Raw genomic sequence first — 19,144 nt, forward strand, 5'->3', positions numbered from 1 at the left:
TAATTCCTTTTGTTTCCCACCAGAAAGGAAAGAAAAAATGATTAATTATTTGGTGAGCGTTGGGTGGTCTTCAGGCCTGTAAAGGAGGTTTCCCATTAACAATGCGGCCATTTACTGATATGGAAAAGAGTAGTAGAAGAAGAGCCTTGGAGAAAGAAATCCAAAGGTTTGGTTTTTTTTTTTCTTTTTGACATCCTAAATTTGATATGTGTGTTAGATATCTAAGTGGAGATGCCAAGTAGGCAGTTAGTGATGTAAGCCAGCAGGCCAGAGCTAAAGATATAAATTTGGGAACCATTAGCATATAAATCATATTAAGACAATGGAAATGGTTGACATCATGTAAGAACATGTAGATGGAGAAGTGAAAGGGGCCCAGGTTTGAAGCTTAGCTCCAGTCTTTACTGGTCCTGCAGAGGAGAAAGAGGCTCAGAAGGAAACTGAGAAGCAACTGGTAAAGAAGGAGGAAAATGCGGGAGTATGTGGTATCACAGAAGCCAACAGAAGAGAGTGTGACACTGAGAATAAATATGGAGGACGTTTAAAAGGTTTAAGGAAATATAAAAATCAAGAACTCTATATTTTATTACCTGATCTATAGTGAAGTGTCAGCTTAGTTTTTCTTATAAGCTTTTTTTCTCACTCACTTCTTAGATATTCATGGACACATTTCTCATTCCCATTTTAGTAGTGATCCTCTCCAGGGCTGTCCAGTCTCAGGGTGGATTCTTGTAGATTTCCTGCTCTAGATAGATTATCATCCCTTCCATGACATGATCTTTAATTCTCTGGCTGGTTTTTGGCATCCTAGATGTTGAAAACATTTCTCTACATGCCCTGATTTCACAGATTTTTCCTTCTCACAGATTTTTCCTTCTCCTTTTTTGAAGGAAGTCTTCTTTTTGTTAATTGATCCCCTTGGTTTGGAAGGCATTCTTTTACCTACCCAAAGAGATTTCTTTGGGTAGGTAAAAGCTTGACGCCATCTTGCATGGCATGGCAGTAACCTTCTTCTCTTTTCTTGATGCCTCCACGACTTTGTTCCTAGAAGTCTTTCCTTCTTCCTGATCAAATTTTCTCAGTCCTGTCTTATTCCACTGACTGATAATGTAATTGATAGCCAGTATGTGAGATTAATTTAACTTTGATGAATTTTGTTTGGCTCATCTATTGTTTGCAGCCACTATTTCATCTATTTCCCATTCAAGCTCGCCCACCCCTTCACACTGAAACTTGAGTCTTAAGAGCTGGTCTCTATCACATAGTTTCCAGCACATAGGCTCCCCCCAACAGTCCTGGCCTGTTTGAAATTTTGCATTTTACTTTAAAAATAGATTTAAGATTTAAGAAGAATTTTATTGGTTTAAAATCACAAAACAATACACTATTACTGTAGCTATTTAAATAATTCAGAAATATATAAAGGAAATCGTGGGATACAAAAGTTGGAGTATCTCACAAAGGAGACAGGTAAAAAAGTTTGTCAAAGATGATAGCAAAAGGGCTCCCAAGACAATGGCTGTGCATCGGGCAAAGAAAATAACCAGCTCAGGATGGAGTAGGAGGTCAGATCCTCCAGTAAGGTTGTCTCTAGAAGAACATAAAGCTGATAAATTATTTAACAGATTTAACTAGGTGGAAAATTATATTGAAAATCGCTTTTTTTATTTGAGAGAGAGAGCGTGCACGAGCAGGGGGGCAAAGAAGGAGGGGCAGAGGGGAGGGGTGGAGGAGGAGGGGCAGAGGGGGAGAGAGAAGCAGACTCCCCACTGAGCAGGGAGCCTGATGCGGGGCTCATCCCAGGACCCTGGGATCATGACCCAAGCTGAAGGCAGACGCTTAACTGACTGAGTCACCCAGGAGCCTCCTTGTTATATGCATTTTAAAGCACTATTTGACTCTGAACTATTTGTAGATAAAGCTGATAAAAATCAATCAAAAGTGGGGTGCCTGGGTGGCTCAGTTGGTTAAGCGACTGCCTTCGGCTCAGGTCATGATCTTGGAGTCCCGAGATCGAGCCCCACATCAGGCTCCCTGCTCGGCGGGGAGTCTGCTTCTCCCTCTGACCCCCCCCTTCTCGTGCTCTCTCTCTCTCTCTCAAATAAATAAATAAAATCTTAAAAAAAAAAGAATGTTAAACTCAAGAAAAATGTTTAAAAAAATTAATCAAAAGCAAAAAAAATATAGCACAACTACATGTTCTAACATTGGAAAGTTGTTTAAGAGATATTCTTTTTTTAAAGATTTTTAAAAATTTTAGGGTGCCTGGGTTGCTCAGTCGGTTAAGTGACTGACTCAAGTCATGATTTCTTGGAGTCTAGGAACTGAGCCTTTCGTCAGGCTCTGTGCTTAGCGGGGAATCTGCTGGAAATTGTCTCCCTGTCTCTCTCCCTCTGCTCTTCCCCTACTCACACACACTTTCTCTCTCTAAAATAAATGAATAAAATCTTAAAAAAAAAGATTTAAGAAAAATTTTAAGTAATCTCCACACTCGGTGTGGGGTTGGAACCCACAACTCTGAGATCAAGAGTTGCAGGCTTCACTGACTGAGCCAGCCACAAGCCCCTTAAGAGATATTCTTCAGCAAAAAAAAAAAAAAAAATTCTAAACAATATTTCATTCTGGTAAAAAAGTTGTTCTTTAATAGGGAACCATTTGTGGTAGTTATCTTGGGGATTGTAGGGGATTTTTGTTTGTGGAATGTTTGAATTATTTATAATGAGCATGTATTTATTTTTGTGATCAGAAAAGACACATTGAAAAAAGATGTATTAGAGTCACATCAGCTAGATGGTGGAATAAGAGAGCCAAGCCCTTGCCCTCCCGCATGAATACCAACTTAACAGCTATTCGTGGACAAATATACTTTTATGAGAGTTCCGGGGTCTCTTTGAGAGGTCTTAGCACCCCAGAGGAGCGCAAAATCAGAGAATAGCCACATTGCTAAGGGTGAGAACAATTTGACTTGACTTACATCACCTACTCCCCAGGCTGGCACAGCTCAGGGCTTAGCAAGACCCCCTCAGTCTGTCGCTCCTCCCACAGGAGACACAGAAAGTGAAATGAGTGTCCTGCTTTCCCAGTCCCCCCGAGAGACTTGCTTCTGTTCCCCAGAATGCTTAGGGAACTTGCCTTTCTGCCTCACCGAGGGGCAGCTAAGGACAAAGAAAAGGGGCTGGGGCTCACAGCAACTGACACGTGGATCTCCAAAACCGGCCCATGGACCCTGCCAATCAGCTGGCCCACTGGTGGACCCCAGCAGCTGGCCTGTGTCCACCCCTGCAGATGGTGCCCCATTGCCCCGCACTCATGCATGGCCCTACAAACAGCACAGGAACCCAGAAGCTGGCTTGGCTCTGCAGGATTGGGAGAAAGCATACAACTCCTGGACTGCTCCTTCAGCAGGAAAGGAGAATAATGAAGCTTACACCCATTATCCTGGCATGTCTGCGTACTGCTCTGGGGAAGTTGGACTGGTGACTCAGCACTTAGGCTGGCTCTGCAGAGTAGGGAGAAAGGGCGTACCATTTCAGTCATGCATGAGGAGTAAGTCCCAGAGATGCACTGTGCATCATAGTGCCTATAAGTAACAATATTGTATTGTATACCTAAAAATTTGCTGATAGGATAGGTCTTAAGTGCTCTTATCACACAAAAACCTAAAAATTAAAAAAAAAAAAGAGAGGTTAGAGGAAACTTCTTGTGGTGCCAGATATGTTTATAGTACTGGTTGTGGTCATGGTTTCACAAATGTATACTTATCTCCAAACTCATTAGGTTGTGTGCATTAAGTACAGACAGTTTTTTGTATATCGATCATACCTCAATAAAGTGTTGAAAAACAATTTGTTTAAAGATCTCAAACTCACACAAAAAAATCAGAGAATTCTTCCCTGGGGATAAAAGAATGAAATTTTAAAATCTGAGCAGAGATAAAAGGTAGGAAGTGATGTGGAACCAGGTGACAGAGGAGGCATCCTTCCTCCTTTCTTGTGCTGAGCGTTTGTGAGAAGATTCTGTCGGTTCAGGAGGAATGCAATTTCATCACAGCAACATTTCATAACAGCAACAGCGCCACGGCGATGCTCACACTTATCGAGCTCTCTCATGTGTTACGCCCCACACAAAGGGCTGCAGGCACATTGTCTTTAATTCTCACAAAACTCCACTACATATTCATTTATTTATTAAAAAGTATTTGTTGAACATTTTCTATGTGCTAGATGCTCCGGATACAGAGATAAAATCGTCGTGGTCCCTGTTCCTGGAGAGTGTACAGTAGAATAGGAGAAACAGACATTAAATACAAATAAATATTTAATGGCACAATGTAAATGACATGGAAGGTGTGACAGAATAACAGGGGGATCCACTTCAGTTACAGTGGTCTGAAGGTCTTTCTTGGAGAATGACATATATGCACTGGGACCTGTAGAGTAGGGAGGAACCAGGCAAGCAGAGAAGGGTCTTGAGGCAGATGTGAGTAAACTCTCTCCTCTGATGGAGGGGCTGAAAGAGAATCAGAGAAGCCAAATCAGAGAGGGGGTGGGAGGGAGACATGGTGGCTGAGGCTGCAGATGGGCCAGGCCATCCAGAACCACAGAGACTCAGTTTCTTTCTGGAGTGCCTGGGATGTCTTGCAGGGTCAGTTTTAAGCAGACAAATGAAGGGTCTGGTTTATATTAAAAATATTACTCTGGCTGTCTTGTAGAGAATGGATTGGAGGGAGATAAGAACAAAAATTGGAGCAATCTGTTTGGAGCTTACTGTCGTATTCCAGGTTGGACAAGATGATGGGTTAATATAAGGTGGAGGTTAAAGTTTTGGAGAGAAGTGGGTCAGTCTAAGATATGTATTTGGAGGTAGAGTCCAAAGGGCCTGGTGATGGAACAGCTGAAGTCAAGGCTAACTCTGGTTCCTGGTTTGAGTAACAGGCTGATCCCCATTTTTCAGTCTAGGAGACCAGACCTCAAGAGGTTCCAGAACATGTCCCAGGAGGTATGTCTAGGAAGTGATGTGTGAGGATTTGGGACAAGGCCCAGCCAATTCCAGAGACAACATACATAATAAATACACTGTACTCTCTCCCAGTGAATCACAATCCTGCTCCTTTCTAAAAGGAGAGGAGTGGCTGTCTTCTGAATTATAACTCTCTGTCAAGCACAACTCCATCAGCTGCCAAAGAGAAAGTCAATGTCCAGGCTTGTTCATGGAAGCATGTTTTGGCCTGGAGCAGATTAGAAAATGTTATTTGGATCACACGCTGGAAATTATGTTGTTCCTTAGATGTCTGACGTACTTGAGCAGGTTCTAGTCCAAAGAACTAGAAGTGATAATCCTAAATATTCAAATTCTGTTGCCAGGCAGAAAACAAGCTGTGTTCTGTCCCATGAGATCAGGAGAAGCTGTGTCATTCCTGAGTTCCTTTTGAGACCTCTCAGCAATTTAGATGACGTTGTCAAGGGCAGTTGTCCTGGAAGAAATAGGTTTACTCTAATGCAAAAAAGAGGAAAATGAAGTAGGTTAGTCAGGACCAGAGCCTCAGGCTACCTCTCATGGCTATAGAGAGGGTCTGGAGAGCACTAACTGGCAGATAAGGATATTGATAGCTAAGGCAAAGTTAAATTAAAAATTGAATTTAAAAAAATCTCATTAAATTCAAGTACGTTGAAAACTTAGTTATGGGTGGTGATCCTAAAATACAAGATAACTTCTTGGATATGTTTTGGTGATGTCCTGAGGCTTTCTATATCCTGCTGGTATTTGTGCATCTATAGAATGGCCCCTTTACTTGTACTTTATTTGTAAGGTTACAAGTCTGGGGAGAGAGGTAAGATGTGAGAACAGGGGACGGTCATGGGCTTACCTCTTTGTACTGATGAACTGTGGAATAAATGGTGGAGAAATCACTGCTTTTCACAGGTGTTGGGATATTTGTTTGCTGTAAAAAAAAATCATATACATTTGGCTCACGCAGACGAAGAGATATTCATGCGTTAGATATATTCTGGGGGAAGACAATGCCATATAGAAAGATGACGTCAAAGTTCTTCAGGAGGAAAAGGCTAGAGACTGTGTAGCAAGAGGAGCTGGAGACCAAACACCACGAGCTCTCCAACCTGAGAAGTTTAGTGGCAATTCCTGAGGCCCACACAGAAGCACAACACCCCCACAAACCAGTGGCTCAAGACCCAGAAAGGGACAGAGGGGCAACCTTGTTGGCAGGTGGTGTGAAGTAAAGGAAGCATTGTTTCCTGCATCTGACTCTACTCTCCTTCCTCCATTTTAAGAACTGACTTCTATACTAGAAGTGTACAGAAGTACTGGATCTTTTGTCTTAGATCTTTACTAGCTACGACTGGACCTATTGCCTGCTTCAAGTTTGTCCCTTGACTCGAATTGCCTCGTTCTCATGCCATTGGATTCTCCTCATGCCTGGGGAACTGCTAAGTAGGAGGAACACCCAGTCTCAAGAATGGTTCTGCTTGGAATATAAAGTACAGCAATAATAGCAGAAGTCCCCTGTGCTCATAAGTTTTGACATTTAAAACTAATTAAGGAATATTTAGGGTATTTATCAAAACCTCTGGAACTCTCCAAAGTATAATTTTTGCTAAAGAAGAAGTTAGCAAATTTGCTGGAGATTAATTTATTTGTTTGTTGAGGGTGATTCATCTTGTCTTCAAGAGGGAACTGGAAAGGCAATAGAAACATTTGAACAAGTAAGAATACCATTTCCTGTTACCTCTCTTCATGTAAGCCTATCTTGTAAGTAACTGTGAGGGGCTGTGTGAAGGGACATTCACTTGGGGAATCTAAGATTTCTAGCTGCATCATTGCTTCCATGAGTTGGTAAATACTGAGTTATCTTGGCTTACTTTTCAGAAGATGTATGGTATTATTTAGAAATGTTCACTTGCAGGTGCTTTACTTTGGGGGTGGTGGGAAATTGCTGATGTGTGGCAGAGGAGTTCCTGGTGGCTGACCAAGGCCATCTGTTATGTTGCAGGGGGGAGGGGAGGGTTGAAGCCTGTTCATGCCTTTACTGTCTTCTACTGTTGCAAATCCTTGCCCCACTTCCCCTCTTGAGAGACTGCTTCTGAGTTCCCCTATTTCCACTACATCCAGGGTGAGAAATCCCCTGCTACAGAATTGTCTGCTCTGGAAACTCTCAGACTTACATGAGAGTCTGTTCCATTCAGCAAGTATTTACTGCGCATTGTGCTCAGGGAAGAGGGAAGAAGACGTAATTTTCACTTCAGGTAGCTTGTAATTAAGCTGGAAAGGGACAAGACTTACTGATGCATCACGCAGTTAGAGGACCATGTAAAGCAGGGTATGCGCAAACACACCACGGGGCTTGAGCCCTGGGGCTAGTTATGTCCCACATACCACATCCTAGCTCCTGCCACTGCCTCTCCTCTCCTCAAAGGTGTGTGTCATTGGATTAGTCAGATGATTGTGGTGACAAGTTTGTGAATAAAGACTATAAAAATCATGCCAATGATGGAGTATAAAGCTGAAAGGACTCACCCTGTTTGGATGAGTGACACAAGCATACACGGTGTTCCCTGGAGAGATGGAGACATAATCTAAGTTCCTTATGGTCTCTGCTGTTAACACAGGAAGGCACAGTCAGTGTCCTGCTCTCCTGGGACCTTGGCCTACACCAGGGCACTTTTTGGCTCCAAAGAGGCAGTTGTTCAAGGCAATGCCATTCGCTAGTGTTCATTCATTTTTGACAGTCTTTGAAGTTCTGGGTTGAACGAGAACCTTCTCAGCCATGTGCTCTATCTCTGACCTCATCACTGGGGGGATGTGGTCTAGAGGTATCCTAAAGCTTCAGAGTCTCCCTCTGGATTTACATTGGGCCAGGGAGCTCCCGAGACCAAATAGCACTGCCTGCACAAGGGCTAGAGAACCTTGTTGGCAAGCATAATGGAGCCAAATTATGTCACATATATAATACTATTAAACTTCTCAGATTATATTATAAATGATTATACTATGGATGATTATACTCTAGATTATTATACTCTAGATTATTATATTATATTATATTATATTATATTATATTATATTATATTATATTATATTATAGATGAGGAACTGGAGGCTCAGAAATTTCAATTAACTTGGCACAAAGTCAAACAGGAAGTGATGGAACAGGGACTTGGATGCCTGCCTTCTGACTCTGAACCTCAGGTTCATCTTCTACACACGATGTCGTTTATTTCTCACCCATGAAATGAGACTCACAGCCAATCTGAAGCCAGAGCCTGTGTTCCTGTCTCTAGATCATACTTTCTTTTTGGACTGGGTCTACTCAATATTCAAATCTTGGCTGAAAGAGTGATGGGGTCAGGCAGTTTGTCTTTGGACCTTTGATGCTCTAACCCTGTCCCTGCCCTGGAGTTGCTGGTTGATAATAGACAGGCCATGAACCTTTTGCTGGCACTTGGTTTCTCATCAGCAGGGTGGGGAATGACCCTAATCCCACTCCAAGAAACTGGGTGAGTGACTGGTTTGCATGCTTGTAAGGGACCCGTTAGGTCCCAGAGGGGACAGACATGAATAGTTACAGGTCATCTCCTTTTGCACCATCTGGTCCATCTGAGTAATGACATTCTGACTCCCTCCTCTCTCATCATCCAGCCCTCTGACCAGCCCTTTTCCTCCTCCATTAGGTTCTCCCCATCTGTTTTATGATTGGGAGCTAAGAGTCTGCAAGCTCACCAGGACTCTGGGTTTGTGGAGTAGAGAAATGAAAGATGCCTGAAAAATAAAATCAGGGAAATTGAAATTTGTGAGTGTAGTGAGAGAGGCTTCCACACCCTACCCCACACCCACAGGTGTCTCTCTAGAGGGTACGGGGGGCAGTGCTGAAGGGGAAGGGCAGTCAGGCCTGGAGGCTTGGTCATGCATTTTCCAGTAGGACCCACCCTCCTTGGGAAGTTAGCAGGTGTGTGGTCACACCCCAGGGGTTGTCCCCGTGGACCATCCTCCTTCCCTTTACCTGTCCTCCACAAACAATCTTTTTTCCTCCAAACAAGTAACCCCACAGTGATGACTATACATATCAAAGTAACCACAACCACAATTATAATCCATTTGGTATCAGGGTGATTTTTCATATTCAAAACACCTGAAAAAAGAAAAAAAGAAGTTGCACTTGAAGCAGGGAGTGTTTTCCTCAGAGCCTCCACTGAGCCTCTTCTAGGCCACCTTTGGGGCCTGGCTGGACCCTGGCTCTGGGTAGATTTTCTGAGAGTGGGAGTCCATGTGGCAGACAGGACAGGAGCATGGTAGAGCCAGAATGGGGAGCAGTTCTGACTCCCCAAGGACTTTGCTCCTGGGCTCTGAGTGGGCTGGAGGAAGGGTTGGGGGAGGGAGGGAGGGAGAGAAGGAGAGAGGGAGGGAGGGAAGGAGGGAGGGAGGAGAGGCCTCTGGAGGTCATGAGAGGCACAGAGCTGCAGGAGTGCCTGTCCTCTCCTAGAAGGGTTTGGCTGCCTCCCACTGGGCCACTGTTCTGGGGAATCACTTTGGGCAGGAGGGACACCCCACACCCCACAGCTGCTCAAGGCTCTCAGAGGGACCTGAGACAGACTGTTACCTTCGCAGAGACTCTGGGTAGAGACAGAGAAGGATATATTGCTGACAGTATTCTCAGCTATGCAGGTGAACTTCTGTTCACTGGAATTCCTGGGGTCCCAGGAAATAGTGAGGTTTGCTTCATTTATAGACGTGTTTCCTACAACCTGCCACCTTAAGAAGGTGTCATTTGAATTCTCTACAGAGCAGGTCAGGTGGATCTCACAGGTCCCAATCTCAGACAGCCACGTGTGATTGGCAATTTGTAAGTTCCTCAGTCGTCCTGCATGCAGAGAAAAGACCTGAACTAAGAACAAACGCCTTGGTTCAGCACTCTGTGAAAAATACCATTCCCACCACAAAGTGTTTCTGTATTCCACCCAACACTCTACTGTGTGTTATGGTATGTGTCGTCTGTAACTAGGTCGGCTCCTATTGCCTAACTGATGGCACCAAGGTCTGGGATGACCAAATGATGAAGGGCATCAGCATAGGACAGAGTAGCCAGAGGGAGAAGTGGTAGGGACACACCAAGGTAGCCACCACCTAGTTAGATGATTCTGGTGTCCTTTCTAGCCTTGTACACTGGCCTCGTGTAAAGACGTTTGGGAATTCAGCTGAGGGTCAACTCTACCTTAGCCAGGGCAGAAACCAGTAGACCAGACTCAAGAACCTTGTTTTCTCAACCATCAGAATCCCCCAGCTGGAATAGAAGATAAAAGCTTAACATCCCTGTGGAACTGTATTTCTCACAAATCTGCAGGAATCCTGGGCCTCATTGTATCAGATGCTGGTTCCCATGATGACAAAGAGACTCTGATATGGAATGCCAGCAAGTCAGAAAGGGAAATGTTGAGAACCGAAAAACCAAGGAAAGGAGTGAAACTGAACAAGCAAGCCAAGAAGTACAATACATTCAGGCATGTAAGAGAACATCTGCTGTAGAAATTTCTGAGAGCAGAGACCGGAAAATATTGGCTATTAAGATGTCAGTAGCTGTGAATCAACAGGCACATGGGAGTTGTACAGAAAAGGCCACTGACCTGGACTTGACCTGAGGGTAACGGTGACCCAGTGGAGAACAGAATGACTCCCACTGTCTGGTGGAAAGAGATTGAAGAATGCTCTAAGCTTCGTTAATGGACTAGGAGGTGGGACATATGTTGACAGAAAGGCGATTTCGTGTGATGGCGAGTGTTGGATTTGGAGTTAGGAAGACCTGGGTTAGACTCATGGCTTTGTCACTTACTGGTTACATGACCACGGATACGTTTTTAATCTCTCCAAGGCTCAGTTTCATTATGTGTAAACCTGGGCAATAATACCAACTTCTTAGGGAATTATGAGGATTAACTGAGACAGTGCCTAGCGCAGCAATGGCAAATATTTGGCATGAATGCCACATTCCGTCAACCTGTGTCCATGGCTGACCTCAAAAATCTATCTTGTTACCCTTTTCCACTTAATGAGTATAAAACTGCCTACGTGACATTTCCACTTGGAAATAATGTGTATCTCAAACTCAGCATGTTCAAAAGGATCCCTGTTTTTCTCTTTCAAACCTGCTCAGTCCATAGCCTTCAGCACCCTCGTTGATAATCGCCTTTCCAGACACTCAGGGCAAAAGCCCTGGAGATGACTTACCTCTTCATCTTATACCATATCAGGATATCCTGGTGACTTTACCTCCAAAATATACTCAGGGTCCAACCCCTTCTCCTTACCTCTACTGCTACCACCCTGGGGCAAAGCAGCAGCATCTCTTGCTTGGATTGTCACAGTGGCCTAATTGGTAACTGGCTTCTACTGCTGTCCCCTAGAGCCTATTCTTAACAGAGCAGTCAAAGGGATATATTAAGCAAGTAAGTCAAATCATATTACTGCTCTACAAAACCCTCTGATGGTTCTCAGTCTCACAGAGTAGAAGCCGAAGTCCTCATGATGGCTCTCAGAGCCTTACCAGACGTGGCCCCTATTTCTTTACTAACCTTGTTTCCTATTACTCTCCCCTCACTCTGCTCCTTGGTGTTGGACCTCCTTGGTGCTCTTTGAGCATGCTGGGCACAGGGAATGCCTATGCTGGATGGCTCTTCTTTCAAATATCTGCATGGCTCACTCCCTCACCTCCAAGAGGTCTTGGCTCAAATGTTATTTACTCAATGAGGCCTATTATGACCACCCCATTTAGAACTCACCCCTGCTCCCTGGCACTCTTCATGCCAAAAGGCCCTGAGAAGGGATAGGCATTGAACCTGGGGAGTATGATTATTGCAGAAGAAGTCATGCTTGGTCTTCTGAAGAATGGCAGAAGAACATTGTCTCAACAAGTATGATGGAGCCTGATATGGGGTCTATTCTCAGACTTTTGACTGGATGTCTCTCTTCTCTCCAGCGTCCTGGCTCTGCCTTGATGATCCTGGTCACACTGAGTGATCCTGCCTGTAGTGGGTTGAATGATGACACCCCCCCAACCCGCGGCCAAAAGATATCCCCAGGTCCTAATTCCCAGAATCTTATTTGGAAAAGGGTCTTTGCCCATGTAATTAAGTGAGATGAGGAGATGATTCTGGATTATCTGGGTGGGCCCTAAATCCAATGACAAGGGTCCTTATAAGAGGAAAGCAGATCTTTGAGACAGAAGAGGAGATCACACAGGGAAAGAAGAAGGCAGAGACTGGCGTGATGCTGTCATAGACCAACAAACACCAAGGAATGCCAACAGCACCCAGAAGCTGGAAGAGGCAAAAAACAGATTGCCCTCTAGGGCCTCCAGAGGGAATGCAGCCCTGCCCACACCTTGCTTTTGGACATTTGGCCTCTGGAATTGTGAGAGAATAAAATTTCTGTTGTTTTAAGCCACCAAATTTGTGGTGTTTTGTTTTGGAGGCCTCAAGACACTAATGAACTGCCCCAGGGCGATTTTGCCCCTTTGGTTGGAATTCCTGTTGCAGACTTTTCTAGACAATCTTTCTTTCCCTTCATATTTACCTGTTCTGTGTCCTATTCTTTTAGGGACATGACTTTGACTAATCTAACATGGTAAATCTGCCAAATATTCAGGGGATTCTAAAGGTTCACTGTAACCTATTTGTGGTGACATTTTATTTTAACTAAAGTGCTTTTTTTGGATTCCAAGTCTTAACTCAAAGGACTCTGGGTTAATTTTAGACACCATGGATTCTGGAGTAGATAAGAATTATAGAATCTTGGTGGCCTTTAAAGTTGCCAATTTAATGCTTGAATCTCCTGTACAACATTCCCATGAAAGAATTATCTTAAAGCCATTCATGGCATCTCTGAACATCACTGATTGCTAGAAGGATTTTTTTTTCTAATAAAAAGCTGTCTCATGGTTTCCATAATTTTATGTTGAGGACATGAGCCATCTGGGAAAAGTATTGTTAGAAATTAAATAACCTTGGGCGCCTGGGTGGCTCAGATGGTTAAACGTCTGCCTTCGGCTCAGGTCATGATCCCAGGGTCCTGGGGTCAAGTCCCGCATCGGGGTCCCTGCTCCTTGGGAGCCTGCTTCTCCCTCTGCCTCTCTCTCTCTCTCTCTCTCTCTCTCTGTCTGTCTCTCATGAATAAATAAATAAAATCTTTAAAAAAAGATGTTAAAAAAAAGAAATTAAATAACCTTGAGTGGCTCAGTTGGTTAAGCATCTGCCTTCAGCTCAGGTCATGATCCCAGGGTCCTGGGATCAAGCCCCACGTCAGGCTCCTTGCTCAGTGGGGAGCCTGCTTCTCCCTCTCCCTTTGCCTCTCACCCGTGCTTGTGCTCTCTCTCTCTCTGACAAATAAATAAAATCTTTATAAAAAAGAAGTTAAATAACCTTGATAGAAAAGATCTTTCTTATTATCAGCTCATCCTTACAGAGCACCTTCTAGGTAGAGTTCTGTCCTGTACACTGATCACTCCATGGAGTCAGACTGGCCTTTGTGTAAAGGGAGGTCTCATGTCAGGTACATGTCACTCTCCCACTTACTGTCTCCATGACCGTAGGCAGGTTGCTGGGACTGACTCGAGGCCTTGGGGGTAAGGGTGGTACCTGCCTCATGGAGTTGTTGTGAAGAATATACTACAGATAGAGGTAATGCACAAGGAAATAGAGTCATAGCGACTTCACTTCTGTTCCTTCCAGTACATTTCAGGTCGAGAGGGAATATTTTAGTGTGTGAGTGAGAGTGATGTGACTTGAGGCCAGGAGTCACAAGACTTACATTCTATTCTCCACTCTGCCACTAACTGGCCGAGCCATTGACTTGCTTTTCTGCCAGACCTCAGTCTGACTGCAAATGCCATGTTCTTAACCACTAGGCTACACTTGCTGTCACATAGGATTTGACATCTGTAACACCTTTCAGTCCATACACAATTAAACACCACGCTTTGACTCACTGAAGACCTGCAGAGTGTAATAGGAAAACTCTGTAGAGGTTTGTGTGGTTATCTGGGCACAGTAAAGTCCTGCGTCTGCCGTTGCCAGGTTGCTGAGTTGTAAGGAGTAGTTCTCCATCAGTTGCAGTCGATCTTTCCGTTTTGGATCAGTCACCGAGATCCGCAAATCTGGAGCAGCTTTTGGCAATATGAAGTTGATAGATTTTCCATTGTGAAGCCAGGTGATGGACTGAATATCCTGATGTACAGGAAGCTTCAGGGAAAGAGTTACCGACTCCCCCAGAACCCCATTCACCGTCAGTGGGTTTGAGCTGTCTTGTGAAGCTGTGTTCCCTGTAAGCACAGAAGGGAAACGGCTATAACCTCCCCCTCTGCCCACTCCCTGCTTCCCACGCCCATTCCCCTAATTCTGCCCGTCTCTTAGAGCCTTCTGATACTGAAGCCCAGAGATAGGAGGAAGAGAGACAGGGGTTAGGAGAAGTGTTGAAATGGACAATCACAGAGGTTCCACACCAAACAAAATGTCTGGTGTTCTTGGGTAATGGGTCATTGGCCCAGATGGTTCTGGGCCAGTCCACCCTCCCACACCAGCCGGTCACTCCTGGGTCAGGGCCACAATATCTGACTCCAGCTTCTGAGTTCTCTGGGCATAAGGTAGAGGGGAACAGGGAACTGCATCCACTCCCTGGCATAGGACCCCAAAATGACCAAGTCTTTGCTGATGAAGTGTAGTGAAAGCTCAACATTTACTGATTTACCTACTACACCCAACATAGTAGTTTTGTGTGGTTTAGAGAACTGATAATAAGAATTTACAGCTCTTCTTATCCATTATTTCCTTTGATGCTGTTACAATTCTAGGAGGCAGCTAGGATGAATATTACTATCTCCATTTATAGATAAAGGAACTGAAGCATAGAAGTTTAATTCATTTTCCCAGGGTTGTCCAGCTAAAGAATACAAGTCAGGAATCAAACCCAGCTCTTCTGACTTCAGCTACTTTGTGCTCTTTTTATGATAGCAGAAGGTATCTTTTCTATTCTCAAAAAGATTATAGTCTATTTGAGGAGATAAAACTGATAAATATAAAGGTAATAAATATAAAGAGCACCTGGGTGGTTCAGTTGGTTAAGCATCTGACTGTTGATTTTGGCTCAGGTCATGATCTCAGGGTCATGGGATCGAATCCCACATCAGGCTCTGCGCTCAGCAGGCAGTCTGCCTGAGGATTTTCTCCCTCTGCCTCTGCCTCTGCTCCTCCCCCTGCTCACACACACTCTCTCTATATATCTAAAATAAATAAATAAGCCTTTTTAAAAAAAGTATAAATATAATTTCAAAGGGACGGATAATGGCCATATTCTCATGAGCCTATCTCAGAGCCATTAATGTTTGAGCAAAAAAGGTGAAATTGTCACAATGATTCTTAAAAAAGATGCTTCCTTATCATCCTTAGCAAATACTTAGCACTTACCATACCATTTTGTAGTCCTATTAACTCATTTGTCTAACTGACCATGGCTTAATTACCTTTTTATCTCAACATTGTGCCCGACATGAAGTAGGATCTGGAAATGTTTGAGTGAATCAGTGAAGAAGTAATTGCAGCCATGATCCCAACCCTCTCCAGATCTCTTACTTCTCAGGAGAGGATCTGAGCAGGGAGAAAATATCTCTTGAGATCCTGACACTCAGCTAGCTCCTGGGTGAGCTCATGTTTGCTCTCTCCTTCCTGGACTGTGGAAGCTGGGCACAGACACACTGCAAGCAATAACCCTCTGTACCACATCTTTCCCATCAGTAGTTTAATGTGCCCTTATTTGTCATCTTAATCCTTCTACCCTCTAGGAACCACATGGGTGAATATCACAAGCAAAATCTTGAGCAAAGATTTATTTTGCTTTTATTTTTATAACTGATTCCATTTATTGAAAGTTTAAAAATAGGCAAAACAAATCTGCTGCTAGAAGTCACCACAGTGGTCACCTTTGAGAAGGAGGGAGAGAGCAGGTAGGAGGGAGCATAAATGGGGAATTCTGGGGTGCTGCTAATGTCTTGACCTGTGTCTGGATACACAGATTTAGGCATTTTATGATAATTCATTGAGTTCACACTTAGGATTTGTACAGTTTTCTTGTTGTGTGTTATATTTCCTTTCTTTTTTAAAATTTAAATTCAATTAATTAACGTATAGTGTATTATTAGTTTCAGAGGTAGAGTTTAGTGATTCATCAGTTGCGTATAACACCCAGTGCTCATTACATCAAGTGCCCTCCTTAATGCCCATCATCCAGTTAGCCCATTCCCCACCCACCTCCCCTCCAGAAACCCTCAGTTTGTTTCCTAGAGTTAAGAGTCTTACGGTTTGTCTCCTTCTCTGATTTTGTCTTATTTTACTTTTCCCTCCCTTCCCTTATGATGATCTGTTTTGTTTCTTAAATTCCACATATGAATGAAATCATTTGATAATTGTTTTTCTCTGAGTACTTATTTCCCTTAGCACAAAACCCTCTAGCTCCATCCACGTCGTTGCAAATGGTAAGATTTCATTTTTTGATGGCTGAGTAATATTCCATCGTGTATATATACCATATCTTCTTTATCCATTCGTCTGTCAATGGACATCTTGCAGAAGAATGAAACTGGACCATTTTCTTACACCATACACAAAAATAAACTCAAAATGGATAAAAGACCTAAATGTGAGACAAGAATCCATCAAAATCCTAGAGGAGAATACAGGCAGCAACCTCTTCAACCTCAGCTACAGCAATTTCTTGCTAGACATGTCTTCAAAGGCAAGGGTAACAAAAGCAAAAATGACATATTAGGACTTCATCAAGATAAAAAGCTTTTGCACACCAAAGGAAACAGTTGACAAAACCAAAAGACAACCCAAAGAATGGGAGAAGATATTTGCAAGAGTCTTATCAGATAAAGGGCTAGTATCCAAAATCTGTAAAGAACTTATCAAACTCAACAGCCAAAAAACAAATAATCTAGTCAAGAAATGGGCAGAAGACATGAACAGACATTTCCCCAAAGAAGACATCCAAATGGCCAACAGACCCATGAAAAGATGCTCAACATCATTTGCCATCAGGGATATACAAATCAAAATCACAATGAGATACCACCTCACACCAGTCAGAATGGCTAAAATTAACAAGTCAGGACAGAACGGATGTGGGCGGGGATGCGGAGAAAGGGGAACCCTCCTACACTGTTGGTGGGAATGCAAGCTGGTGCAGCCACTCTGGAAAACAATATGGAGGTTCCTCAAAAAGTTAAAAATAAAACTACCCTATGACCCAGCAATCGTACTCGTAGGTATTTATCCAAAGGATACAAACATAGTGATTCGAAGAGGCACCTGCATCCTAATGTTTACAGCAACAATGTCCACAATACCCAAAATGTGGAAAGAGTCACTGTGTGTTATATTTCAGTTAAAAATGTTAGAGCAACAACAAAAACCAAGCCAAACCAAAACAGTTACAATGGCCTATAGGGACCAAAATGATTTGCTCATTTTTATCTCTCTGACCTAATTTCCTATTACTCTCTCCAGACTGGTTTGCTTTGCTCAAACCATGCTGGCCTGGGCTATTTCTTGAATAGACTAGGGCTTGTATACTTGCAGTTCCCTCTGTCTGGAAGCATTTCTCCCAGGTGTGCACGTGGCTCACTTTTTCATCTCCAAAAAGTATTTAATGCACACATTCCCTCTCAGAGAGGATCACTCTTCCCTCATCACCAACACTCATCCTTATACGTTCAGCTGCCCTTTTTTGAAATTTAAATTCAATTTAGTTCCCATATACTGTATTATTAGTTTCAGGGGTAGAATTTAGTGATTCATCAGTTGCATATAACACCCAGTGCTCATTACATCGGGTGCCCTCCTTAATGTCCATCACCCAGTTAACCCATCCCCCACCCACCTCCCCTCCAGCAACTTTCAGTTTGTTTCCTAGAGTTATGAGTCTCTTATGGTTTGTCTCCCTCTCTGATTTTGTCTTCTTTTATTTTACCCTCCCTTCCCCTATGATCATCTGTTTCCATATTTTGGCTATTGTGGAGAGATGGAGCCGAGGTGCGGGCTCTCAGCTTGGGGTGGCCATAAACTGTGATCCGCGGCCCAGTCGAGCCACTGCGCCTCCAGCAGGGACCCAACAAGCGGCAGAGCCGGGGAGACTCCCCTTCCTCCCCCGGGAGGAGTGGCGCGGGAGCGCACCGCAGGGATCTGCTGGGTTTGGAGACTCCACACGGGGTCGGGTGCCAGAGATAGAAAAGCGCGGTCATAGGCCGGGTGAGCACGGAGTGCGGCCGGAGACCGGGGAGATGGGAGTGATTGACTGCTTTTCTCTGGGGGTGCACCGAGGAGCGGGGCCCCGAGTTCTCGGCTCCTCCAGGTAGAGATTGGGAGGCCACCATTTTCACCCTGGTCCTCCAAGGCTGTACCAGAGCTTGCAAGGAACAAAAGCTCCTGAGAGCAAACCCGAGCAGCTTGCTTAGCCCAGAAGGACAAGGGTGGGGCAATTCCGCCTCCGGCAAAGACATTTGGGAACCACGGCAACAGGCCCCTCCCCCAGAAGATCCTCACGAACAACCAGCCAAGACCAAGTTTACTGATCAAGGAGAACAGGAGAACTCCAGCGCTAGGGGAATACTGCACATAGAATTCATGGCTTTTTTACCATGATTCATTAGTTTTTCAAAGTTAATTTTTTTAACTGTTTTTTTTTGAATTTTTCTTTTTCCCTTTTTCAACCAACATCTTATCAATCCCTTTATTAAAAAAACATTTTTTATTTTTCATCTTTAGGGTCATATTCTATCCCTTCATAGTAGTTACCCTTATTTTTGGCATATATATATATAAGTTCTTCTCTCTTTAAAATTTTGATATACAGTTTCTTCTAACAGATCAAAATATACCCGAAATCACTAGTGTATGGCTTTGTTCTAGTCTCCTGCCTGATCACAGTCTCTCCCATTTTTTTCTTTCTTTTTTTTTAAATCTTCTTCTTTCTTCTTTCAAACAACTTCTTATCTTATCAATTCCGTTTATAAAACCTTTTATAATTTTCATCTTTACAGTCATCTTCCATCCCTTCATTGTATCAACCCTTATTTTGTACATATATAAGT

General features: G+C 43.5%; 1 protein-coding gene across 10 annotated transcripts in view; it reads right to left on the bottom strand.

The window, feature by feature from the left end:
* Nucleotides 1-3,715: 3,715 nt before the first annotated feature.
* The window catches only part of SLAMF6 (SLAM family member 6), a 38,328-nt gene continuing 22,899 nt past the window's right edge, over nt 3,716-19,144 (bottom strand). For 2 of the 10 annotated variants that reach the window (XM_035722591.1, XM_027614010.2), the window contains exons 2-8: nt 13,991-14,323; nt 9,614-9,874; nt 9,017-9,145; nt 8,737-8,775; nt 7,534-7,613; nt 5,867-5,941; nt 3,716-5,493 (exon numbers count right to left, since the gene is read on the bottom strand). In XM_035722591.1, the coding sequence (XP_035578484.1) occupies nt 5,446-5,493; nt 5,867-5,941; nt 7,534-7,613; nt 8,737-8,775; nt 9,017-9,145; nt 9,614-9,874; nt 13,991-14,323 (965 nt within the window). In that variant the 3' untranslated portion in view covers nt 3,716-5,445. The remainder of the gene's footprint in view (nt 5,494-5,866; nt 5,942-7,533; nt 7,614-8,736; nt 8,776-9,016; nt 9,146-9,613; nt 9,875-13,990; nt 14,324-19,144) is intronic. The other 8 variants (XR_004819392.1, XR_004819391.1, XM_035722594.1 and 5 more) reach the window with 8 other exon arrangements.

This window comes from Zalophus californianus, chromosome 10 (genome assembly GCF_009762305.2).
Source record: "Zalophus californianus isolate mZalCal1 chromosome 10, mZalCal1.pri.v2, whole genome shotgun sequence".
Taxonomy (NCBI): Eukaryota; Metazoa; Chordata; class Mammalia; order Carnivora; family Otariidae; genus Zalophus; species Zalophus californianus.